Source organism: Perognathus longimembris, chromosome 23 (assembly GCF_023159225.1).
Source record: "Perognathus longimembris pacificus isolate PPM17 chromosome 23, ASM2315922v1, whole genome shotgun sequence".
In the NCBI taxonomy this organism is placed as follows: Eukaryota; Metazoa; Chordata; class Mammalia; order Rodentia; family Heteromyidae; genus Perognathus; species Perognathus longimembris.
The window spans coordinates 18,195,268-18,222,755 of record NC_063183.1 but is presented as its reverse complement, the minus strand read 5'-3'; the positions used below and the strand labels follow the sequence as shown (position 1 = coordinate 18,222,755).

General features: G+C 40.1%; 1 protein-coding gene across 1 annotated transcript; it reads left to right on the top strand.

The window, feature by feature from the left end:
• On the top strand, positions 1-24,705 carry Rab11a (RAB11A, member RAS oncogene family). The gene is made up of 5 exons (XM_048332265.1): positions 1-158; positions 9,394-9,589; positions 10,533-10,726; positions 12,403-12,483; positions 22,971-24,705. The coding sequence occupies exons 1-5, from the start codon at positions 119-121 to the stop codon at positions 23,108-23,110; spliced, it is 651 nt and encodes a 216-aa protein (XP_048188222.1). The 5' UTR covers positions 1-118; the 3' UTR covers positions 23,111-24,705.
• The last annotated feature ends 2,783 nt before the right edge of the window (positions 24,706-27,488 follow it).

The following is a 27,488-nucleotide window of genomic DNA, read 5'->3' as shown; positions in this document are numbered from 1 at the left end:
CGGGGCTCTCCTCCGGGTCCGGCAGCTGAAGCTAGGTTCTCTGGTTCTCCCTGCAGCGACGCCCCCTGGTCCCCCCGGTCCCGCCGCTGCTCCCGCCCCTTCGCTCCTCGGCCGCGCCATGGGCACCCGCGACGACGAGTACGACTACCTCTTCAAAGGTGAGGCCGTGGGCTCGCGTACGGCCCGCGGAACCCCCGCTCTTCGGGGTGGGGGGCGGCCCGGGACGCTCCCGGGGGACCCGAGTGCCGGCCATCGCGGCGCGGAGGTGGCCCTGCCTCAGCCCTTCCCTCTGGGGGTGTCCCCCGTTACGGAGCTCGTCTCCGTCCTACGTACGGGGGGGGGGGTGTCCCACCTCACGTCTGTTAGCCGCCCCCCTCCCCCAAGGCCTTTGTAGCCCTGGCGCCCCTCGCCGTGCGTCTCGCTCTCGGCGGGAATGCCGACTCTAAAATCGTGTCATTCCTTTCCCCGGGCTTTTTGCTGGGGGGCGGGGGGGGGCCTCTCCTGTCCCCCTCCTGCCGTCGATGCCCTGGGACTCGGCGCCTCTCTTCCGCTCGCATCCGCTCCGGGCACCCTTCCGAAGGCCCCGGGCCCCCTGCCGGCCTCCGCGGGCGTCCCAGGCAGGTGGACGCCCCCTCCCCCTCTCCCCCCCTACTCCCGGGCCACGCTCGGGCGTCCCGGGGCGGGGGCTCCACCCCCATCCCCACGGCTCTCGCGGTCATTGACCTCTCACTGCCCCTCCCTTCCTTCCCTCCCTCCCTCCCGGCGATTGCCAACTCTGGGCTATCCTTTTCCCTCCTCAAATTGTGTTTTGGAGCTCCCGTGTCTCCCAGTGCCACCCCGGCTGGTGGGAGGGAGGGAGGGAGGGAGGAAGGAAGGAAGGGAGGGAGGAAGGAAGGAAGGGAGGAAGGGAGGGAGGGTGAGGGAGGGTTGTCCGTCACCCACGCGCGCGCACTTGTCGCAGTGACCCGGCAGGCTGGTGGTGACTCCCCACCTAGCCTCTCCCCAGCTGTCTCTTACAAACCCGGAGTAACTCTTTTTTATTCGGCTTGGGAGAAGGGTTGCGGATGGGTGGTGGCTGTTATCCTTGCCAGACCTGAAGGCCCAGTTCCCGAACAGGAAAGGTTGTGCGCTGCTCAAATACTAGCTTGCTTATCACTATGGGCCGGTTGCTTCCTGCTGCAACGTTGGGAGGATCCAACAGGAAGGGAAGAGCTCTGGTTGGCCACAACCTTTCCCAAACGGTGGGAAGGGGGAGGGGATTGTGTGCTCTTTGGGTCAAATTAAACATTTACTATAAGGTAGGGAAACGTCGTGCCCTTGAACAAAACATACTGAAGGATGGGGAGTGGATAGAAAGAATTGCTTACTTGACTGAGTTTGGAAGAATCCAAGTCCCCCACCCCCACCCCGTTCTTTCCTTTTAATCAACAAAGAGGCAGGATACTGCTTGCAGTAAGAAAAGAGTACAGTAAATTCCTTTCTTTTGGCTCGGTGAATGTGCTCTCACTTGAGTAATCTTTTCTCTGCTGCTGAACGAGAAGGGCAGCCATCAGTAGTGTGTCTGAACAAAGATCATTACCAGGGAGGAAGAAGCCATTGCGATTAAAGCTCTACTGTGGAGGGTGGAGTGTAAAGACTTGAGGATGTTTCTGACTGCCATTGGGTGATTCATTAAATCAGGCAGAAAACCCTGTTTTCCTTTACCAATACTTGCTATACTAACATGGATATATACTCCACTGACACTCCTCTAAGATGAATGCTTAAGGGCATTTTCAGTATACCACCCCAACCTGATATTAGAAAGTGATTCACAGCTAAGAAAGTACCTAATTAATTTTACAAATACAAAAAGGAGATCTGGTTGTTTTTATACTGTTTACTGAAGTGATGTGAAATTTACTCTTGGGAAACTTTGGAGTTTAAAGAGATGATTTTTTTTAAATACTGTGTAATAGCAGTGGACAGCCTCCTTTGATGTTGAGTCCTCTACCAACCGATCTCTGTCTACCTCTCTACCTAACATAGTGCCTTTGCCTGCTAGGCAAATGCCCTATTACTGAGCTACACTCCCACCCTTATTTTTTTGTACGCTGAGTCTAGTTATGTAGGGACTACTGGCCCTATGATCCTCTGGCCTCTGCCTTGCAAAGTGCAAACTTTGTGCAAACTGCCTTTCAAGTACAGGGTATGTTCCACCAAGGCACGCATTTGAACAAGATAGACTATTAGGTATTTCTCCTGTTCAGAACTTGAATGCCTGTTATAGAAAATTACTTCTTTCTTTCTCCTAAGGGTATTACATTCCTCTTGGGTTGGCTTACGGAATTTAAATTTAACAGTAAGAACACAGCTTTGGAATTACATAGACATGGATTCAAATCCTGACTCAGGTATCAAATATTTGCTTTTTGACCTTGAGACAGTTAATACACTTTTTTCTTTTTTGAGTCTAATTTCTTCAGGAAATTCAAGGAAGTACTGTGATAGCTGCTTCCCAGGACTGTTGGCAGGAGTGAGATGACTCAATATATGGTAACAATGTAAAAGAAGTTCCAGTACTTAGTAGGCATTTTTTAGCCTTAAATATAAATTACTAGAGCAGTTAAGTATTTGTAAAGCAGCTTAAAACTATGGAACTTCTGAAGTCTTTACATAGGTTATGGTTTTATTTTGTTACATTTTGCCATTTAAAATATGGTGTTTAAGAAATTCTGCTGAGAAGGATTTCCACTTTTTTTTTCTTTAAAGCTTCTACAGGATATGAGTCACTTTATTTTTTTGTGCCAGCTGTAGGGCTTGAACTTAGAGCCTGGGCACTGTCCTTTAGCTTTTCTGCTCAAGGCTAGCACTTGAGCTACAGCTCCATTTCAGCTTTTTGGTAGTTGATGAGAGTTAATAAGAGTCTCACTGACTTGCCCACCTGGGCTGGCTTTGAAGCCCAATTCTCAGATCTCAGCCTTCTGAGTAGATAAGATTACAGGCATGAGCCACCAGTACCCAGCCAAGTCACTTTATTTTTGAACTTCAATGCTGATTACTTACTTATATAATATTTTAAAATTTATTCAATTATTTTAAAATGAAGCAACAAAACTTTTATTTTAAAATCACATTCTACAGATTTACTCACATAAAGGATTTTTTTCTTATCAGTATGAGATAGGGTAGTATAAATTGGGTAAATAAATGTTGGGATAGCAGGACTATTCTAAACTATGTAATTTGCTCTTGAATAAATTTTGTGTGTGTGAGTATGCATACATTAGTGCATGAGCCTGCTGGTTCTGGGGCCTGAACTCCAGGGTATAGGCTCCGTGCTTCAACTTTTTTTGCCCTCTACCACTTGAGTCATAGCTTTACTTCTGGATTTTTGGTGGTTCATTGGAGATAAGAGTCTCACAGACTTTCCTACTGGGGCTGGCTTTGAACCGTGTTTTTTTTTTTTTGCCAGTCCTGGGCCTTGGACTCAAGGCCTGAGCACTGTCCCTGGCTACTTTTTTTTTTTTTTTTTGGCCAGCCCTGGGGCTTGGACTCAGGGCCTGAGCACTATCCCTGGCTTCTTTTTTGCTCAAGGCTAGCACTCTGCCACTTGAGCCACAGCGCCACTTCTGGCCATTTTCTGTATATGTGGTGCTGGGGAATCGAACCCAGGGCCTCATGTATATGAGGCAGGCACTCTTGCCACTAGGCCATATCCCCAGCCCCCCTGGCTTCTTTTTGCTCAAGGCTAGCACTCTGCCACTTGAGCCACAGCGCCACTTATGGCATTTTTCTGTATATGTGGTGCTGGGGAATCAAACCCAGGGCTTCATGTATTAGAGGCAAGCACTCTTGCCACTAGGCCATATCCCCAGCCCCATGATACCAACTTGAAGATTCAATTTTTTAACTTCTGGTGGGTTGTGGAGGCATATTTCTTGTTTAAATGCATGCCAGATTTAATTCTGTAAATATGCACACCGTGGTTGGCTAAGGCTGTATGGAGCACAGGTGAAGAAAGAATTATTGTAGCTCTTACTGTGGTGGATACCAGTCTACTCTTGAGTCCTGTTTTTTGAGTGTCTGGATGCATCGTCCGTTGCTTTGAGCATTTTCTTTTGAGTTTCATTGAGGGTTAGTAGTAATTAACCATCAGCTGATTGTCAGTAGAAATAGCCCTATCTTGAATCTTGACAGTTGGTCTTTTACAACTTGGGGTTGAGCAACTCGTATTTTGCTGAATCTGAAAAACTTGTCTAGACTTTAGCCTTATTGAATACATTTTGTTTTAAAGACTTGGTGAGGTTGGACTATAGTATAGAGAGTAGGAATACCTTCAAACTTCTGAAAACCAATATGAAAGTGATCAGCTGTTCTTTCAGTTAATAACTGTTAGAGCGGATACACTGTGTAGTTTTCCAGAGGAAAAAAATAAAGAGGTCAAGCTTTCAGTTAAATAGTATAATATGCATATTCTGATTTTATAGTATTTAACAACTTGATACTTGGTATATATAGACACATTTAGTATTAGGTATTAGAGATATTACAATTCATATGCGAGTAAGCAAGTGGTAATATTTTCAGATTATTTTTAATGATTTTAATGATCAGTGTATAGATGCTGTTTTTTACCTTACAGCTATATGCTATTTAGTATATATAATAGCATATATGTTTTATACAGATGGTGGTAATTATAAATGCTTAAATGGAAATACTTTTAATGTGATACTAGTATGGATAACATAGAAAAGTTGCTGGAGTCTACTCCTTCAATGTCAGGGTTGCTCCCTTCTCCCTTTCTAATTCTCCTTTTGCCCTGCTTTATTAAATAAACCTTTGCTAAATCTTCAGATGAAAGTAAAGGGAGGGCTGGGAATGTAGCTTAGTGGTAGAGTGCTTGACTAGCATGCATAAAGCCCTGGGTTTGATTCCTCAATACCACATAAACAGAAAAAGCCAGAAGTGTGCTGTGGCTCAAGTGGTAGAGTGCTGGCCTTGAGCAAAAAGAAACTCAAGGACAGTGCCCAGGCCTGATTTTTTAAGCTCCAGGATTGTGGGGGTGGGGGGGGAGGGGTAAGAAAAGGGAAAGAAAAATTACTGCAGATTCCTTTCTTGAATTGTAAGATATGATCATACAGATTCTTACATTTCAAAAAAACCATTAAGTGAATGGAGGTGCAGCTCAGTGATAGAACATTCCCAGCCCTGGGTGAGAGCTCCACACCATCACAAAGCAAAGAGAAAGAATAACAACAGCAACTAGATATTGTCAACTCAGTGAGACAAACTATTGATTTGAAGCTATGAAGAAAAGTCCATGAAGTTTAGTTTTTCTTTATTAAAAAAAAAAAATGGTAGGGGGGAGGAGGGAATGAGGGAGGAGGTAACAAACAGTACAAGAAATGTATCCAATGCCTAACGTATGAAACTAACCTCTCTGTACATCAGTTTGACAATAAAAATTTAAAAAAAAATCATAGCCAAGTGAATTATTTTATGTTGCTTAGGCAATTTAGCTCATTTCCTTTCTATCCATTCATCTAGCCAGCCTACCTGGTTCTGGTCTTTCATTTGGTAGATGGATAGATGTAGCTTTCCTTATTGCATCACTTCTCAGCATGTTTTTGGCACTACTCTTATTGTCTTTTCTTTTCTGTTTTTTTTTGGGTTTTTTTTTCTCTTTTGTGGTGATATTCCAGGTCTCATGCTTGCTAGGCAGGTGCACTACCACTTCTACAGAACCAGGGCCTTCTGTTATTTCCTTTAACAGGTTGGTTCTGGTGATCTGGTCCATGCTTTATTGAGATAACTTACATTCTGTGTAAAACATCTATGAATTTTGAGTGATTTTGAGATGAGTGCTACTTTTTTTAAATTACATAAAAATTAGTTGGTTACACTGAGATTAAAAAAAAAACTTCACTGATTAGTGTTTTTGTTATGGCATAAAGATGAGGTTGACGAGAAAATGAACTTTATCATTAAGAATTGAAGTCAAGGGAAGAGGGCTACCGGGAGGGGAAAATGGGGGAGGAAATGAGGGAGGGGGTAATACTGGTTCAAAAAGAAGTATACTCATTACCTGACTTATGTAACTGTAAACCCCTCTGTAGGTCACCTTTACAGTAAATTTTTTTTTTAAAGTGAAAGTCAGAAGGAAGGAAATCAAAACCTGAAAGTGCTGGATTGAGGTTTGGGGTTTTTGGAGGGTATGTCTTGGGGGGTTTGGGTTTGCTTTTAAATATTCCAAAGGTGGCATCATTCTGGATGTCTTGCTTACCTTCACTCTCTGTCGGTGCTCAGTATGACTGTCTCCTGAATTGCTGATTGATGTGGGAGTGTCTATGAAGTAGCTATGTTCTAATCCTTTGGGTTTTTTTTCTACCTGTTCACACTTCTAGTGAGTATTTTATATTCAGTGCTTGGGTGGAGCCAGAAGTCATTCAAAACAAATCATCTGACCTCTTGTACTAAGGAGCAGTAGTGAATGTAACCTATGGTAGACTACGTTATTGTGATGATGATTATTTTTTTGGTAGCTGGGGTGTGAACTCAGCTTTGCCCTTGCTAAGCAAGGGCTTTACCTCTTGAGCCCATTAATTAATTAGTCAATTTATTTATTGTGCTGATCTTGGGGCTTGAATTCAGGGCCTGGGCTCTGTCTTTGAGCTTCTCTACTCAAAACTAGTGCTCTACCACTTGAGCCACAGATCCACTTCTGCCTTTTCTGGTGGTTAATCGGAGATAAGTATCTCAGAGACCTTCCTGCCCAGACTGGCTTCAAACCAGAATCCTCAGATCTCAGCCTCCTGAGTAGCAAGGATGAGTCACTGGCACTCTCATCCCTTTTATTGTTGCTCTTTGCTTGGGCCTGCCTGAATTTTGATCCTCTTATTCATGTTTCTCACCATAGTGGAAATGACCATTATGTCTAGCTTTTTCTATTGAGATGGAGGTCTAGCCTCAACTGAGATCGCAGCCTCCTGAGTAATGGGGATTACAGGTGTGAAACACTGGTGCCTAGACAGAATGATTGGAACTAAGGTTTAACTTTATAATAGAGGACTTTGGAAACCTATCAGTTAACTACCATATAAGATTCAAGCGTAGGGGGAGGAAGGAATGAGGGAGGAGGTAACAAACAGTATAAGAAATGTATCCAATGTCTAAGGAGTGAAACTGTAACCCCTCTGTACATCAGTTTGACAATAAAAATTTAAAAAAAAAAGATTCAAGTGTATTGTTTTGTTCATTGCTTTCATGACTTTTATATTTTATTCCCTAGTTTCCAAATGAAAGCATTTGATATATCTGTGTTTGTCACCACACCCTTGACAGCCTCTAAATGACTATATAGTTAGAAATAATTGTTCTTTGCCGCATGGAGTCACTGCTGCCTGATTTTTTCTTTTTTGCTGAATCAGCTGATGGAGGAAGCCAGAAATGATATGCATTTGATAATGTACTTTCCCTTCCAGAAGCCAGCTTGTAGCCCTTCCTGTGAAAAGGAATGCATAATGGACTTGTTTTTCCCTCTGGTCAGAATTGCAGGGAGCTCTCCTGGTTTTTACCTCCCTCCCCTGCTGCCCCACCACATCCCGGTCTGCTGAGTAAGACATAGTCTTACTCTCTTGGCATGTTTGATTTTCCAGTCCTGGAGTCTAAGTAAAGCTAGTTTAGATAAGAAGCACTAGTTGTTAGCAGAAGGTAGAAATATGTTTCTGAAATGCCAATAAATGGGAAAAATGGTAAAATTGTCTAGCTCAGATTCTGTAAATCTGTGAAGCCATTCTGATCTTTAAATTCACATAGAAAAATGCTTTAAAACAACTTTCATGTCTGATTTCCCACTGTTTTTGAAACCTTTATTTTACATATATTTTGTTTTATGTATTTATTATATATGTTTATATTATATATGTTGTTTATATGTTTTGTTGTATATATTTTGTTATATTTTAATCAGAGTAATCCCCTCTGTTTGAAATTCTTAAAAGTGTGATATCAGCCTGATACTAGTAAATCCTAGCTAATCAGGAGACTGAAACCCAGGGGTTACAGTTCAAAGCCAGAGCATCCTTGGCAGACAAGTCTGAGATACTCTTTATTTCCCATTAACTGCTCCAAAAAAGCCAGAAGTAGAGCTGTAGTCCTTGAGTTCAAGCCACAGGACTGGTGCGCGCACACACACACACACACACACAAAAGAGTGTAACATTACTTTCTTTAAAGAAAAAGTTTACAGTAACCTGCCTCATATAGAAACCACAGGACTTGAATTTTTTAATCAGAACCTGTTTTGTTTTGTTTTTAATTCATGGTCATAGTGAAAGCATAAGCCCTCCTTGCATTGACTTTGACTAACAGTATGTACACTTAATAGCTTCTTAGGGCTCCTGTTTAGTGAAGTGGAACTGATTTTTTTTGGGGGGGAAGGGCATATAGCGTTATGGCAGTATACGAGGTACAACTGTCAAAGGTTGTTGTAAATTTCTGTATCCCAGCCAGTTTATAGACCAGATACTTTATATTTTAGATGGGTTTCTTATTTTTGTATCAGCCCTCACATCATGCTTAGTCTTTGATTAAACTAATTAGAACATTTATTCTCACCCAACCCCACTAACATCCTTTATTTTTATGTCTGATATTTTTTGGGGGGGAGGGGTGGTCCTGGGGCTTGAACTCAGGGTCTTGGCACTGTTCCTGAGCTTCTTTGTGCACAAGGCTAGCACTCTACCCCTTGAGCCACAGCTCCACTTCCAGTTTTGTTTGTTTATTTATTTATTTATTTATTTTAGTAAGTTTATTGGAGCTAAGAATCTCACAGGGATTTTTCTGCCTGGGCTTTGAACTGTGATCCTCAGATTTCAGATCCTCCTGGGTTATAGGCATGAGCCACTGGCTCCTGGTTTTCTGATACATTTTAATATCACAAATTGTTCATTTAGTTTAAGATTTATCTTTCATGTTATTACCTTCTAAGGTCATAAGGTTAGTATTGAAGGTAATTAATTCTGTTATCAAGTTCCCTAGTATACCTCTGATTAAACTTGTGCTTCTCAGGGCTGTGATGCAGCTCAGTAATAGAGCAATTCCTTGCATATGTGAGGCCCCAGGTTTGATTCCAGCCCTCCAAAATAGGGGTTAGGACAGAGTACTCTTTCTGTGCTAAGCAGATGGTGTGTGGAAGTCACTCTATAGGTGGGAACATTAAAGAATGAGTTGGTTTTATAAATGGGTAACAGATGAAGACCATGGACTATTCAAACATATGTCCTCATCTCTTTGTGAAAATCAGATGCCCTATCTTTTCTGATTTATTCTGAAGCCAAACTACCATTCTGATGGTATTCCAAATGTGTTTGTCTCTTTCATTGGACATTAATTTCTTTGTCTTTTCAGTTGTTCTTATTGGAGATTCTGGTGTTGGAAAGAGTAACCTCTTGTCCCGATTTACTCGAAATGAGTTTAATCTGGAAAGCAAGAGCACCATTGGAGTAGAGTTTGCAACAAGAAGCATCCAAGTTGATGGGAAAACAATAAAGGCACAGATATGGGACACGGCAGGGCAAGAGCGATACCGAGCTATAACATCAGCGTAAGTCTTGTGTTTTCATCTTTTGTAAAGGTTTTGTTAGTTTGGTTGGTTATTTACTTATCCCGAGTCTTGCTATGTCATGCAGGCCGGCTTCAAACTCACTGCATAGCCCATGCTAGCCTCTAGCTTGTGATCTTCCTGCCTTAGCTTTCCAAGTGCTGGGGTTATAGGTGTGTACAATTGTGCCCACCTCAATCTGCAAGCTTTGTGAAATAAGGTGCCATCAGATTACGTAATTACTTAAGAGTTGCTTAAGACAAGTACTGTGACACCATCATAGTCAATCTGATAACTAAGTGACTAATGGACAGGTGGTTCATACAGTGTGGATATGCAAAGGGAGGAGTCATATTCTGGCTTGAATGGAGCAGAGTCATTAGAAATTTCATCCTGCTCAGAACAGCTCCAATTTAAAAGGGGGAAATTGCTTATTTTTGGAATTTTTCATTTAGTATTTTTGTAGAGACTGACTGAAAATGATAGATTATGGTATGCAAAACTGCATATAAAGGGGACTACAGTACCATTAAAAATTGTTTTTTCTTTTGAAGTCTAGAATTAGGGTTTTTGTTGTTGTTTTTTTTCTTGGTCAGTCATGGGGCTTGAACTCGGGTCCTGGGCATTGTCCTTGAGCTTTTTTGCTCAAAGTTAGTACTCTTCCATGTTGAGCTACAGTTCCACTTTTGGCTTTTTAGAGTGGTTAATTGGAGATAGAGCTTCATGGACTTTCCTGCCCCTGCTGGTTTTGAACCGTGATTCTCAGATTTCAGCCTCCTGAGTAATTCAGATTACAGGTGTGGGCCACTGGCACCTGGCTCGGAATTCTTTATAAGTGTCTTTTTTTTTTTTTTTTTAAATATATGATCCAAGTCTTGAGTTCTTCTTGGTGTTCACTTCCATCTCATGATCATTTTCTGATAGCTACTCGTGTTTTTGTTTTCAGATACTATCGTGGAGCTGTAGGTGCCTTACTGGTCTATGACATTGCTAAGCATCTCACATATGAAAATGTGGAGCGATGGCTGAAAGAACTGAGAGATCACGCTGATAGTAACATTGTCATTATGCTTGTGGGCAATAAGAGTGATCTACGTCATCTCAGGGCAGTTCCAACAGATGAAGCAAGAGCTTTTGCCGGTCAGTAATAGGAGTTCCATAACAGTACAGTGATTCTATGTTTCTTATTGAGATACACCAGTGAGGATAGTGAGTTATAATAGTTTCTGAAAGCTAACTTGGCAAGAAGTGTTTTCTGGTTATGATGGCTCTATAGCTCTTTTGCTTTAAGTTTGAGTTAACAAAACACTAGTTTTTTTGAATTTTGCTACCAAAAACTGAATATAAGCATTGTTCACTTTTTTCTTCTTTGAAGAGGTAAAATCTGTCAGTTTATTCCATGTTTTTTGTCTCTTTTTCCTTTATGTCTCTTTACTCTCTGTGATTATGAAAATCAGTGTTCCAGTGAGTGTTGGGGACAACAGGAAACCAGCTTCTTAGGAGCTATAAGATTTTGACTTAATAGAGTATCTGCCCTTCTCTTGTCTATCTGGTAGGGGCATTTTGGTTGGACTGCTACCAGAAAGCAATATTGTGCATTCCTCACTAGTAAGTTGTGTTCTTGCACTAGTGATTATATTGTGCATACTTTTCTAGGACTTTTTTTTTAAGTCTCAGGCAAGACATAACATTCTTTGTGCTGGAAAGGACAATAAAAGATGGAAATGGGGTACGCAATAAGTTTACTACACTTTGAGTAGTATCACTCATTGCTAGATATATTTAGATGCAACAGTTTTTTAAATTTTAAACCAATGAAAAATTCTCACTGCTATTCTTTTTTTTTTTTTTTTTGCCAGTCATGGGCCTTGGACTCAGGGCCTGAGCACTGTCCCTGGCTTCTTCCCGCTCAAGGCTAGCACTCTGCCACTTGAGCCACAGCGCCGCTTCTGGCCGTTTTTCTGTATATGTGGTGCTGGGGAATCGAACCTAGGGCCTCGTGTATCCGAGGCAGGCACTCTTGCCACTAGGCTATATCCCCAGCCCGTCACTGCTATTCTTAATCTGTTCCAAGTATAAGTAAAATAGTGCCTTTACTATCTCAGATGTTGAGGACATCTTAGGTTCTCTACTTTTGGGGGTTGGGAGGAGAGAAGGAACTTAGTGTCTTAACTGTATAGCTCAGGCTTATCTGGATTGGCTGTGTAGCCCAGGCTTGCTTCAGCTATGATCCTCTTTTCTCAGCCTCCCATGAGCTGGGATTACAGGTGTGTACCACTATGACCAATTTTATCTCCCCCATGTGGTCTTGAGTGTATCACATTCCCTGCTTTAAAACTGGCAAGAAGCTGGGCACCAGTGGCTCACAGCTGTAATCCTTGCTTCTCAGGCTGAGATCTGGGAATCATGGTTTAGAGCTAACCTGGACAGGAAAGTCTGTGAGCTTCTGATCTCCAGTTTGCTACCAAAAAGCCAGAAATGGAACTGTGGCTCAAGTGGTAGAGCACTAGCCTTGAGCACAAAAGTTCAAAGACAGCACCCAGGCCCTGAATTCAAACCTCAGAACCAGCACAAAAACAAACAACTTTGGAAGAGATGAGCAATTTGGGGAAGTAGCTCAGTGAGAGGAGTGCCTGCTTTACTTTGAGTAAAATTGTTGACTTCTTGCTGGATATACAGATCTTGAGCTGGGGATGTAGCTCAGTGATAAGAGTGCTTGCCTAGCATGTGCAAGGCACAGGGTTGCAGCACCAGAAAACAACAACAAAAAAAGCCACAAGACTCGACAAAACTAAAATTTTTGTGTCTCCCCACAGAAAAGAATGGTTTATCATTCATTGAGACATCTGCTCTAGACTCTACAAATGTAGAAGCTGCTTTTCAGACAATTCTAACAGGTAAGACTCAAGAGGTTAGGTTGTGATAGTGGGAATCACGGAGAACTGGAAGTTTTAGGAAGTGAAATTAATTAGGAGACATGCCCTCTGAGAATGACTTAAGAGCTATAATAACAAGAGTAGGTTAGAGTGCAAAATTAGTTGCAACCTTTGTGCTTTAGTCATTCTAATTCACCTGGTTGTATAGAGGGGAAGATTCTTTAAAAGTAGTTTGCTTGCTTGCATTTATTCCCACATGTATTCTGTACTTCATTGTCAGAGATACAAGTTACATTTTAATCTACTTATTTTTTCAATGTGCTTTCGAGATTACAGATATAGAAAGACTTAAATGTCCTTCTGAAATCAAGTAAGTAAAAACCTAGCAAATATATTTTTAAAAATGTAAGTGAAAACAAAAATGAAATTCTCCTATGATATAAAAGAAGCAAAATGTCCTATGTAGATAAGATCACCTTGTGATTGCATACCAAAAAGTTCTAATCATTAATGGGAAGGGGTTAAAGTTCATGCTTTTGTAGAATATGTGTAACCAGGTCAGTCTTCTGGATAAGAGCATGCTTGCTTTGTGGTGACCCATATTTACCATGACTTTATTGGAATGAGCAAATTATCAATAAATTCAGTTTATTTATTTATTTTTGTGATATTGGGGATTATATTCAGGCCCTTGAACTTGCAAGGCATGTGTGCAACCATTTGAACCACAATTCCAGTCCCTAAAAGTACATTGATACATTACTTTTAAGAACTTGCCAGATAGAAGATAGTCAACATGATTTATGTGGCGTTCTGTAAATTCTGTATGTAGAATTGTTAGTGCTTCTAATTATAATTAAATATAAGTTTTAGTTTTTGTATGTAGCACTAGTGAACATATTTTTTTAAAAACTTATTTTACTGTAAAAACATTGCCAGGCACTGTTGTAATCCTAGTTTCTCAGGAGACTAAGACTTGTAGGATTAAGGTTTGAAACCAGCTCAGGCCAAAAAAGTCTGTGAGGCTCTTATCTCGAACTAGCAAAATGCTGGATTGGAGGTATGACTCGAGTAATAGAACACCAAGCAAGCAAGCCAAGTGAGCAAGGTAGGCCCTGAGTTTAAGTTAGCCCCTGATAGGAGGCAGGGGAATAAGGAGTAAAGCCTAGGAGTTAAGCTTGGCATGGGTTCTGGTCTACCTCTACACATTGCTTACTCCATTGAGGTCTTAATTTCCTTATAAGATTCAAATGTATTTTGGGGAGTTGTTATTTTCACTTTGGGAAAGGGCTTGTGTCTTGAGAGATGATTTGATGTGATATGATGAACATGTTCAATTGCTACTTTAAAGTTTGTTTTGTTTTGTGTTGGCTCATTTTGTTTTTGTTTTGTGTTTTGTCTCAAATCCACTGAAAAGAATGACCTGTTGCTGAGACATCTCCAAAACTCCAAAAATTAGTGGCTGTCAAGTCCTTAATTCTCTGCCTTCACGGTTTGGATATTAGTGGCGAAATGATAAAGCCTGAACAAAATCTTGTTAGAACTCTACTACATACCTATTTTATTAGGTAGGCTGATGCTCTACCATTTGAGCCACAGCTCCACTTTTGGCTTTTTCGTAGTTAATTGGAGGTTAGAGGCTCATGGACTTTTCTGTTGGGCTGGGCTGACTTCAAATCCCAATCCTCAAATCTCAGCCTCTGAATAGGTAGCATTACAGGCTAGAGCCAATAGCAGCCAGCTAAAATTGTTTCCTGTTATCAGAGCAGTAACTAAAAGAACTAGCTCAAATGAACAGTTTTTGGAACACAATAGCTCTTCTTTAAAATCTTTTCTCTAGTGGCAGAGTGCTAGCCTTGAACAAAAAGAAGCCAGGGACAGTGCTCAGGCCCTGAGTCCAAGGCCCAGGACTGGCAATAAATAAACAAACAAACAAACAAATAAATAAATATATATATCTTTTCTCTATAGGGCTTCATTGTGCTTTGTTTCAAGCAGGGCAGATTTGATAAACTATGCAGTGTTTCTGCAAGTCCTACTGTTTTTTCTTTGTAACATCTTATGTGGATTTGGTTGTGTCAGTGTGCACAGTAGTAGATTGAGGCCCAGGAATTCTAGGTGTTTATTTTCTTTAAAAAACATTTTTAGTTGTATTATTAATTCAGGTGGTATTCAGAGGGGTTACTGTTTCATAAGTCAGGTAATGAGCACATTTCTTTTGGTACAATATCACTCCTTCACTCTCTCCAAGTTTTTCCCTCCTGTTCCTGCCTACTAGTGGTATATTTTCTAGGTTCTACCTTTTATTTTATTTTATTTTTTTGCATGTGTAATCACTAGCACTGTAAAACTTATAAAAAATATATATGGATAGATAGATACATGTGGAACAGAAAAAGGGAAGGAAGAATGGAGGAAGAGAATGGTGGCACACATCTATAATTCTGGGACTCAGGAGGCAAAAAGGAGGATAGTAGGTTCAAGACCACTCTAGCCTACATACAATGAGCCTATCTCAAGGAAAAAGAAAACAAAAACAAAAAAGGAAGGGAACATTTTAGGAAGTCATCAGTGTTCGAATCTTTTTTTTTTTTTTTTTTTTTTTTTTAGTGGTGATACTACGGGTTTGAGCTCAGGGCCTCACAGTTGCTAGGCTACCACAGTACTTCTGAGCCATACCTGAGCTGCAGTCTGCTTTTTTTCAGTGTTAGTATTGTTGGGGTCACAGGTTTGTGCCTCTGTGACTAGTCTCTCCCTTCTGTCCAGGCAGTCCTGAAGGTTTCTGCCTGGTGCTGGCTTCAAACCACACTCCTCCCAATCTCAGCCTCCCAAATCACCGATGTGCCACTGTTAGGAGTCGAGAAGGAGTTGTATGAACTTTTCTGTCCAGGCTGGCCTCCAACTGTGATCCTCCTGTTTTCAGCACCCAGATAATTAGGATTCTAGGTGTGAGCCACCAGCACCTGGCCATTGTTTAGATTATTTTTAATGTTCAGCCAAACCTTCTCACTTTAGCCTATTTATTTTGATCAAATTTCTAGCCTACTTATTATGATACCAAGATAAGGCCAAGTCCCTAGTTAACTATGGGATGTATCATTTTAACAACAAACTTTTGTTCACTCAAACACAAACCCTAAACAGCAATGATACATGTTAAAGTTTAATAAGCTCTTCTGTCCTTGAAGATGAGGCTTTTGTTTCTGCTTACCTTTGATTGTGTCACTTAGAGCTACTTTGCTTATTGTATTCAGTCACTTCTGCTTCCTCCCTAAATCCCAGTGGCAGTACACTTCTATGTTGTTTTGCAGATGTTAGGATGCCTGCTCTGAACTTTTCTTCCTCTAATAGGCCTATGAAAAGAAAAGACAGGAAAAGGCATAATATTCCAGGGAGTTAATTGTATCTTAAATTCAACAGTATTAGGGGAGCATTTACCTGTTGTTTTGATGTTGCTAGAAGAAAACACACCATTTAATTTCAAACACACACACACACACACACAAAAACACCTTTTTCTCTGCCTGGTGCTTGAACTCTAGGCCTGGGCACTGTCCCTGAGCTGCTCTACTACTTGAGCCACAGCTCCACCTCTGCCCTTTTCTAGTAGTTAATTAGACATAAGAGCCTCATGGACTTTCCTGCCCAGGCTTGCTTTGAAACTTGATCCTCAGAGCTCAGCTTTCTGAGTAGCTAGGATTTCAGGTATGAGGTCTGTTTTGTTTTATACAGTAGAAAGGATCAAAGCCAGGACCTGGAGCATGCTTAATAACTACTCTATCAACTGACCTATATCCTCAGTCCTATGGGATATTTTTTCATCTGCATTATTTTCAGTATTCTTTCTTTTTCTTTAAACGTTGTATTTTTCACACTTTTAGACTTAATGAGAACTGCAGTAATAGTACAAAGAACTTACACTCTTTACTCATATTTTTCAATGTTAGTATTATTTTACCATTTGCTTTTTTTCTCCTTTCTAAGTATGCTTGGTTTATTTTCCCACTTGTACCATGGAAGAGTAAGTGGCATATACAATATTGTTGCCCTTTTATCCTTAAGTACTTTTCAGGATGTATTTTTCAAAAACAAGGATATATTCTTTCATAACCATCAAAATCAGATAGATAATAATGCCACAGTGTTTATCTATGGACCTCACTCAGATTTTGCTATTGTTCCACTCATATCCTTATTTGCGAAAACAACAACAAAAAGTCTGGAAACAGATCATGCTTCATTCAGCTATCCTGTAGCTTTAGCCACAGTGCCACTGCCAATTTTCTGGTGGTTCATTGGAGATAAGAGTCTCACGGACTCCTCCTGGGCTGGCTTTCAACTGCAATCCTCAGATCTCAGCCTCTTGCATAGCTAGAATTACAGGCATGAGCAAGCCGTGCAGCTAAGACTTACATTCTAATTCTGTGGCTAAAATAGTTTTAATTCTCTTAGCCTTTTGGCTCTTTTAGAAGTGGCTAAGGTTTTAAGGAACTAACTTTATTCCACTAGTGAGTCTTTTAATTAAGGATAATAGTTGCTTTATTCTTGGCCCATTCCTTCAAATACATTGGGATCAGTAGGCTTGGAGAAATCTAACAGATGAAGAACTTCTACCTAGTAGTGGAATAATTAAAGCTAGTGCTATTTTTGCCATTTTTGGAGGGACTAACTGTAAGGTTCTCCAGAAAGAAAACCCGCCACATAGTTCAAACAGAAAGGAGTTTATTGGGGAGAAAGCAAACTGCCAACCCATGCAAGATGGAGGCGTGGGGAGACAGAGGGGAAGGAAGAAGGGAAAAAGAGAGAAAAGGAAAGATTGGGGACCATGTTGAGCCGGATTATATAGGAAAAGGTGGAAGATATGGCCCGGTGGATTGGCTGTGATCTCAGAGAAAGAGGTGGTAACTGCCTCCAGGTGTGCCAGTTACCTAGGTAACTCAGGTACTGGGCACAAACAGGTGGGGGGGCGTCTGCATGCAGTCCTGGGGGGGGGGTGGACCTTACACTAACAATTTTAACTTTTTGTAAAGAGAACTTTCCTAATTTGGAACAGTTGCATTTGATCTCCCTAGAATTTGTTTGCTCCTTGATCCATATTCCCATTCGAGGAGAAATAGGCATATGTCCTTTTTATTTCATTGCATTCAAAGCTGTCTTGCATTAATGTTTTACTTCATAGTTAAATTTCTTACAAGAGATCCTGATAAAGAGATCTCTTACAAGAGAATGATAAAGCTTGGGTCCTTTTGTTTCTAAGCATATCTAATCTTTAGACATCCTGCAAAAAGTACAACATAGGAATTATTACATTTACTTGGTCCTGCTGGAGAAACACACTTTGACAGAGGGAAATACTGTACTTGCTTCTGACTTAGCAAGTTATGAAATAACCTTCTGTAGCCAGACAGCAACTAGAAGATGCCCACTTCCTATTATCATTTTTTTGGACACATCTTGCCAGGAGACTTAATTATGGAATCTCTTAGAGCTATTTCAACCCAGAAAAAAAAATGTTCTTGATTTTTCTGACCAATTTTTTCCTCTTTATTGCCCTGCTTGTGCTTTTCTTTTTTTAAATGAGCAGACATCCTTTTGGCAAGGAAACTAAATGCAGCAGTAATCTATTTCTAAAAGCATGCAGTACTCGCAGAGTTACACAACACTGCTCAAATGTCTGGCTTTGTAATGGGATCTCTTTAATTATTTACTTCTACATTCTCTGAGGTCTGACTTTGCCTCTTGTATATGTATTTGCTTTTCCTGTTAGTAATTATTTAGTTCTTCTAGCTTATCAAAACAACTTGTAAAGAACTTAAAACTTGTAGTCACATATTTAATCAGTTATCCTTGAAATGACCTGTTTGATATTAGAAAACAGAATGAATGAATGTTTAAATACCAGTACCTCAAACAACAGCAACAACAACAAAAAAAAGCTGGAGGGGGGTGTCTAACTCAGTGGAGGAGTATGTGCTTAGCATGTGTGAGGCCCTTGCTTCCATCCCCAACACCAAAAAGAAAAGAATGACGTTTTCTTTTTAAGAAAAGAATGATGTAGTTTAGCAACACTCGTTGATGATTATCTTTGTCCCTTTGCCACTGGCCTGATAGATTGAAGGGTAAGTCTTTTTCTTTGCCCTTGACACACTCCCATCCAGGTTTTTTTTTTTTGCTGGTCCTGGAGCTTGAACTCAGGGCCTGGGCTCTGTCCCTGAGCCTCTGTGTGCTCAAGGTTAGCATTCTACCACTTGAGCTACAGCACCACTTCCAGTTTTTGAGTGCTTAATTGGAGATAAGAGTCTCATAGGGACTTTCCTGCCCTGGCTAGCTTCAAACCATGATCCTCAGATCTCAGCCTCCTGAGTAGCTAGGATTATAAACCTGAGCCACAGGCACCAGCTCCATCCAGCTTTTTAAAGTAAAATACCTGTATAGACCCTCTGTGTGTATGCTTTGTTTTTTGGACTTTTCATCAATAGCTTGTTTTGACTATACTCTAGTTTTTCTACCAAAACTTCTAGATATTTGAACCATCCTCAACCATCTTAGACATGAAGTTTAGTTTGTTCATTAATCTGTCTTTGGGAGGGCAAAGGGAGCCACAAAAATGGAAGGACAAAGGATGAAAGTGGTACTCATTGGATACTATGTTAAATGAATATATAGCTTGTGGTTGGAGACAGGATGGAAAAACTGGGAGAGAGGAAGGGAAGGGGTGACATTGTCCAAAAAGAAATTTACTCATTACCTGACTTGTGTCACTGTAACTTATCTGTACACCACCTTTATAATAATAAAAAAATAAAATAAAAGACATGAAGTTTAGCTTTCCCTCCCTCCTAACAAGCGTAGGAAAAGGTACATTTCTGTTTTTTTTTGTTAATTTACATATTAATTTCACTAATACTTGCTGTAGAGGAAATGTGATTCAATCAATATATATTCCCCCCACCCCACCCCCCTTTTTTTTTTTTTTGCCAGTCCTGGGCCTTGGACTCCGGGCCTGAGCACTGTTCCTGGCTTCTTTTTGCTCAAGGCTAGCACTCTGCCACTTGAGCCACAGTGCCACTTCTGGCCATTTTCTGTATATGTGGTGTTGGGGAATTGAACCCAGGGCTTCATGTATATGAGGCAAGCACTCTTGCCACTAGGCCATATCCCCAGCCCCTATATATTCCCCTTTGAAGTTTTTTTTTTTTTCCCCAGTCCTGAGGCTTCATCTCAGGGCCTGAGCCCTGTCCTTGGCTTCTTTTTGCTCAAGGCTAGCACTCTATCACTTGAGCCACAGCGCCACTTCTGGCCGTTTTCTATATATGTGGTGCTGAGGAATCGAACCCAGGGCTTCATGTTTACGAAGCAAGCACTTTACTACTAGGCCATATTCCCAGCCCCCCTTTTAAGTTTTTGTTATGTAAAGTTTCCAACATACCCAAAGTGGAATGGTATATACTCTCATGTTGACAGCTGTCAACAACTACTGGATCCTGACAGCAACTACTAGATCCTATAGCCTTGCCTCTGCCTACTTACTCCCCCACTGTAGTGAAATAAATCGCAGATAGCTATTTCAATTATATGTGTTTCAGGATGTATATCTAAAATATTAAGACTTAAGCACATAACACCACTAAAATATTTGGCAGCCCGGCACCCTTGGCTCATGCCTGTGATCCTAGCTACTCAGGAGACTGCGATCTGAGGATCACGAAGCCACCCTGGGCAGGGAAATCTGTGAGACTCTTATCTCCAATTAGCCACCAAGAAAACCAGAAGTGGTGCTGTGGCTCAAAGTGGTAGAGTGCTAGCCTTGAGCTGAAGAGCTCAGGGACAGTTGCCTAGGCCCAGAGTTCAAGCCCCACAACCAACAAGAAAAAAAAATTGGCAGTATTTCCTTTATTATCGTCTGTCACCCAAGCAATATTTAAGTTTCCTGACTGAAATTTTTCTTAAATTTTAGTTAATTCAGATATTCATATATTACAGTTGGTCGATATGTTATTGGAACATTTGAAAACACATTTCTATTTTCTGTTTCTTCCCTAAAACTTTAGACTATTACAAATAATATAATGAACAAGTATCTTTTACCCAGAATCATTTTCATTTTTTACCTCATTTGGTTTATGTTTCTGTGCTTATGTATATACCCCACTCCCTTTCAGCTTTGGAAAGTAAGTTATAGACTTTCTAACTATTTAGGCACTGAATATTAGGTTAATGAATATTTATTCTCACAAAAGCCAGGCATTTTTCTACTTAAGCAAATATTATAGCCAAGAAATTTAACATTTATGCAGCATTTTGTAATATGTAGTCCCTATTCAGATTTCTCCAAGTATATTCATGTTCTTCCTAAATTTATTCCTTAATTTTAAATCCAAGGCCAAGTCAAGGATCACAGATTGGATTGATGGAGTGTTTTATATCTGGAGTATTGCATAGAATTGCCACTGGCCACAGGTTGCTACTCAGAATGACCCATGGCTGGCAATTAGATTATATATGTTATTTACTTAAGCTGGGTGGTTGGCTCATTCCTGTTATACTAGCTAATTGAGAGACTGAGTTAGGGAGGCTCCTGATTCCAGCACTGCTTTGTGCAGAACAGGTTGAGAGACTCCATCTCATCACAAGAAATCATCTCAGTCGTGACAGAAAGCCTAAAATAGGGGATTGTGGTCCAGGCCTGTGCCTGGGCAGAAGCAAACATATCCAGAGGAAAGAGAAAGGTTGAAGGGTGTGTTTCAGCTTTAGGTAAAGAACCTGTTGAGCAAACACACTTCAAACCCCAGTTTTTTGTTCTGTTTTTAATGCTATTTTAATAAGTGACTAACACAGATAGCACAGATTTAGAACATTTATCCTAACTTCAATCTGGATTTACTTATAACCTCATAATTAAATTCACTTTAATTGGCAAGAATACATGGTGCTGTGAATAAGAATGTATTATGTCTCTCCTAGTAATCATAGTAGGAGACTTAAGTTTGTCCCATTTTTAGAATTCATATACCTTTTGGATAATTTTTGGTTACTTTGGGGTTTTGTTTTAGAAAAAATACTGGAGTACAAAGATAATTAAGATAGTTTCTCTGTTCTTAAGGAGTTTATAGGACTGGAGGTGTTGGAGGTATGGCTGAAGTGGTAGAATGTCTGCCTAGCAAATAATCTATTTTCAGGCTATGTAAAATTAAGATAAAATAAAATGTGTTAAATACATACGTGGTAGGGAAGTGTAATGACATTCATGCAGTTAATTTCAAACATCTATCGTCTGTGCTGAAGAGAGAGTAGTGAATAAGACAAGGTAGTTTTAGTCCTAAAGCTTAATGTTGAGTGGAAGGGAGCAGAAACTAAAAAAAAAGTGTCAAGAAAGTAAAACACACAATATGAGTATAAAAATCTTAAGTTACTATAACTGGGGTTTTAGTCCACTAGTCCAAATTTGAGGTTTCCACATGTCATGTCTGTCCATTTGCCCCAAAACCAAAATAGAGATGAGTAGTGGTGGAGGGCAGGGAATGGGGGGTTTATTTACAGCTGGGGCAACTGTGGGGAGAGGCGAAGTAGGTACTTTAGCCCTTCTTCCCTGTGCAGACATGTGGTTTAGGCATAAGTGATGAAGAATTGGGAGGGGGAGGGGAAGAAGATAGTTATGTATAATGATTAAACAGTTGAGTCACAGGTATGGTCTGGTCAGAAGTGGTCTAGTTGCTCATTATCTCAGAATTAGTCTGACTGGGCCTTGTTACTTGAAGAAAACCTTTATTACCTAGGTGGGGAGGGGTCTTCCATTCCTATCACAGGTGCAAAGTGACTGCAGAGAGACACAGATACAAAATGAAGGCAGGATGCCAAGCCTTATCCTTCTTCTAGTGACCCTTCAGACATTTACAGGCCCAACTGAGGAGTCCGTATTTTTTCACCAAAAGCCGCTTCTAAGTACCTGTTACATTGCTTATATTGAATAACTTATTTATGTGATATTGTAGACTTATTTATTTTTCATAAGTAAATACCTTTATAACTTAATTCAGATCTGTAAACTTTTTTGCTGGTCCTGGGGCTTGAACTCTGGGCACTGTCCCTGAGCCTCTCTGTACTCAAGGTTAGTGCTCTTCCACTTGAGTCACAGCATCACTTCTGGCTTTTTTTTTCCTGAGTAGTTTATTGGAGATGAGAGTCTGACAGACTTTCCTGTCTGGGCTGGCTTCAAACCATGATCCTCAGAGCTCCTTAGTAGCTGGGATTACAGGCCTGAGCCACTGACGCCCAACTGTAGTGCTCTTTAAAACCAAGATTTGAGTGGAGAACCTTTCCCTCGAAAGCTGTAAAACCCTAGTTCTCTTCTTAACATGAAAATTGTTAAAGTCATAGGCTGATTCTAATTAGTGACTATTTGAAAATAAAATGTATATATTCTGTATTCAGTGTTTCTTCTCTTTTTTTACTCAAACTCTTTATAGGTTTATTCATACTAAGTATTTCTCTCTCTTCTTTTCATTCAGAGATATACCGCATTGTTTCTCAGAAGCAAATGTCAGACAGACGTGAAAATGACATGTCTCCAAGCAACAATGTGGTTCCCATTCATGTCCCACCAACCACTGAAAACAAGCCAAAGGTGCAATGCTGTCAGAACATCTAAGGCATTCCTCTGCTCCCCTAGAAGGCTGTGTATAGTCCATTTCCCAGGTCTGAGATTTAAATATATTTGTAATTCTTGTGGTCACTTTTGTGTTCTTACTTCCTCATACTTACGAATTTCTCCATGTCTTAAGTCTCTTGATTTTAGCTTTATAAAATCATCCACTTTGTCCCAAATGACTGCAGCTGTTTTTCATGCTATGGCTTCAGTAGCCTTAGTTTAATAAACTGAATGTTTGAATTCCTCAATTATTGTTTACTTTTCATCATGGAAGCCTGTCGCTGTAGGACATAATAGAACTTGATCACTTGAAGCTTAGACCCATTGGTCTTGATCAAATCAAAGATCTTAGAAACAAGTTACTATTTTGCCACAAAGCAGCTGATAAGTAAATACACTTTTCTCAGTGCAGTGCAGTGTATATTTTGACAAATACAAGAATTGCCCTATAAACATAGCAGGATTTTGAGAGCTTGAAAATATTCCATTAGTCTGGAAGTCACTTTCTAAAATGCCTTAATAAGTTTATGTAGTAAATTTTGGTTTTTAATTTTTGTAAGCATCAAAGCCGATTAAAGAGTGGGCATTTTTTCTTCTGGGCAAGAATTACCTTAACAAACACAAAGTCTGTTGTGGTTATGATAATGGTATGGTTATGGGGCCCAAAGTCAAAACAATCCTTCCTAGCAGGCTGGGAACAGGAGAGACCCGTGGAATGCCATCCGAGATGACTACTGCAGTGCTCAACAGCCCGAGCTATTTAACCGATCTCACTTCCCGGCAGTAGATTATGGGGCATTTTATTGCGCATACAATAACTGGCTTAATGCCAGTAATATCAAATTTTGAGATGTTAATTTTCTTTTAAAACCTTTCTAGTATGTGAAATGCAACCTACTTTTATCATTATACCCACCAGCAAGCATGGATAGTTATTTTAACAATGCTAATATTTGAGTTTTGCAGTGTACCGTGGGATATAGTCCAGTTAGATCTTTGGTTTTACTATGTCTAAAGAATAGTGAGAGGTTAATTTATGCTTAAGTGGTACCACTTAAAGGCATGTGTTCTTTTAGTACGTAAAATGAAATAGTACTTTGAGTTAAATAGAATGCATTTAGGCATTGTAGAGGCCTGAAATAATTCTTTTCCACTACATAATTGCAATCAATGGAGTAACTAGTTTCTCATTCAGAAATGTGCACACTAACATTTAGTTTTACTTCCTTATGGATAATATTAAGCACTTAATCTGCAGTTTCTATAAGTTGTCACCTGTAGGGATACTGTTCAGGATGATGGAATATCCAAGGAAAAAATATATACATGTAGGCTTGCGTAGATTGCTGCATTTCCTAATTAATCTCCTGTCTTTTGCGGTGCTCATGATGTGTGGGGCACACGGAAGGCATTGCTGTAGTCAGTCATTCCAGTTTTCTTTTGTAGTCCTTTTATTATTTTAGTGTATTGGTTATAAAGATACTATTGTCTGTTTGTAAATTGCCACTTTGTATTTTATGCATGCTCTGTAACTTAATTTTTTAGTTATTAATTTGCAATATATTCTCATCTAATAAACAGTTATAGGGGGACTATTCCTTATGTTGTCAAATTATATTTTTCCTAGTACATTGGTTATAGCTGTGGCATACTTTGTTCTGATGAGTAAGGATGTAGGTCATTGCATTATGGAGTAAACATTGAGTTGGGGGCATCAGTGTGAATTCAGGTTTGATTTTAGACCTATAGTTCAAGTATGCTTTCCATGGGAAAAGTATTACCAGAAATATTAATGAAGAAGTCTATGTGTATCTAATGATCTCACCAGACCCAGAAAAAGGTTCATCTGTTTTATTCAAAATTGTTAGTGTTTTTTCCCACGAAATTAAAAAGAGAAAGTACGTAATAAAGCACAAATGAACAAAGTAACTTTGAATTTTTACCAGGGATAGATTTAAATATTGCTTAATCATGGCTGGATTTTAGAATTCCAAGTAACATTAGGTATGGAAAATGACTGACTGCATTTCAACAAGTGTTTATTTTGAGTAGTCTCTCAGAAGATAAATTGTCTCTAGGAATAGTTTTAAATTTTTATCTGTGTGTCCCATCTATCTGTCTATCTAGCTGTCTGTCTGTTTTGTGTTGGTCCTGGGACTTGAACTCAGGACTTGGGCACTGTCTCTGAGCTTTTGTGCCCAAAGCTAGTGTTTTGCCACTTGAGCCACATGTCCTCTTCTAGCTTTTTGGTGGTTTATTGGAGAATAAGTCTCAGAGACTTGGCTGCCCAGGCTATCTTTGAACTATGATCCTCAGATCTCAGCCTCTTCAGTGGCTAGGATTACAGGCCATCAGTTTTCCAGTTACTTTGAGTTCTTCAAGCCTGTTGTCATCTCCTGAAAAAGTCAGTTAACCTTTACAGTTTGACTTCAATTTGTGTCATTGTTCTCTATGTCTACTCTGTGCTATTCCTTTTAATAATGGTTGCCACTATGTAAGGGAAATTGCATTGAGTGGGGTACATCACAATTGTAAAGAGAGGTACCAGCTGGTGATTTTTTTTTTTTTTGTCAGTCCTTGGGCTTGAACCCAGGGCCTGCCTGGGCACTGTCCCTGAGCTTTTGCTCAAGGCTAGCACTCTACCTCTTGAGCCACAGTGCCACTTCCAGCTTTTTCTGTTTATGTGGTACTGAAGAATCAAACCCAGGGCTTCATGCATGCAAGGCAAGCGCTCTACCACTAAGCCACATGCCCAGTCCCCAGCTGGTGATTTTTGCCATAGATCTTCTAAGTTCTGAAGGGTTCTGCTATGTACATAAAAGTTACACTTCTTAAAAGTTTGGATAGCATCAGAGCCAGTCATATTTTCTTTCACCACTGGGAAAAAGAACATCTTAGTTTTTGTCTTTGCTGACATATTTAGATTGCTAGGTTTTTGATTTACTGAGTTTTAAAAGTTTTTATTTTAACATGGGAGAAAAAGAAAAATGATTGGTATCTTATACATAACATAAATTTGACAAAACTCAAAGTAAAATGTAAATTTTGTTTAGGGTTGCATAAGGCCTCCATTTGCTGTGTAAAAGAAACAGAAGAAAGATGGAAAGGCCTTTTTTGCAGCACATGAGTTATTAATGAATTAGCGCATCAGAGGGTGCTCTGACACTGGTGCTCTAAGACAGAGACCACATTTTCCTCTTGGTCAGGGCAGTTCTGGTACCATGCCCCCTTTTAGGATACACAGGCCCCATCTTCCCCACCTGTCCGTACAGTAACTATGCCAAATAAACCTGGGTTGTCATTCTAATATTTAAACTGGTTGTGTTCTTCCAGACTGTGGACTGATGGTGATGACAAAGTGATAGGTTCGGCAATGCCACTGTTGTGGTACTTTTGTATGGAGACTGTTAGGCTCAGAGATCGTTTTAATAGAGGGTGTCCCATTTTCCTGAGAATTGAGTTCAAGAAAAAGTATATTTGAAAGAATGCTGCATCCTTGGCATGCATTGAAAATGTGTTAAAAATCTATGTGAGTGAAAAATACTGAAAAGTAGTTAGTACATACTGACTGTAGTCACAGCTTTTGTCATCTCTGAGTTCATATCCTTCCAGCTAGGGACAAGAGGGTTAGATCGTGGTGGGGGTCATCCCAACTCAAATTCTGGAATTCTCTGAATGAGCCCTCTTCAGGTGTCGAAGGCCAAATTATGATTTCTGACTCCGCTTTTAAATTTAACAGATAAGTATGCACTTTGCAAAATGCTTTTGATTTTGTTATAGTAACTAGATTAAAATGTTCTTTATTCCCACATTGGTTCCATTAAATAAGATGAAGTTTTCAGAACACTTGCAGAATATCAACTTTAATGATACGTATCCAAGTATGGTATGTGCTCGAGGCACATTGGACCAGGAAGGGAGCTGTTAACAGTAGATTCAGAACTGCATGTTTTGTGTTTCCTATTGTTAAAACTTTGCTGGCTTTTAATGTGTACTTTAAAATATACTTATATTGGGACTTTTTTTTTTTTGGCCAATCCTGAGGCTTGAATTCAGGGCCTGGGCACTGTCCCTGAGCTTCTTTTTGCTCAAGGCTAGCACTCTACCACTTGAGCCACAGTGCCACTTCTGGCTTTTTCTGTGTATATGGTACTGAGGAATCAAACCCAGGGCTTCATGCATGCTAAGCAAGCACTCTACCACTAAGCCACATTCCCAGCCCTGGGACAGAACTTTTTAAAAAAGCATTTTGTATTTAATTTTTTAAATGATCTCTGTAATAGGAATCCACAAGAAGGTAGATGAGTCCACAGAACCAGCTATCCAAGAGAATTAGTGATTAAACCCAAGTGTATATGTTTATGTGTGCTCACATGCT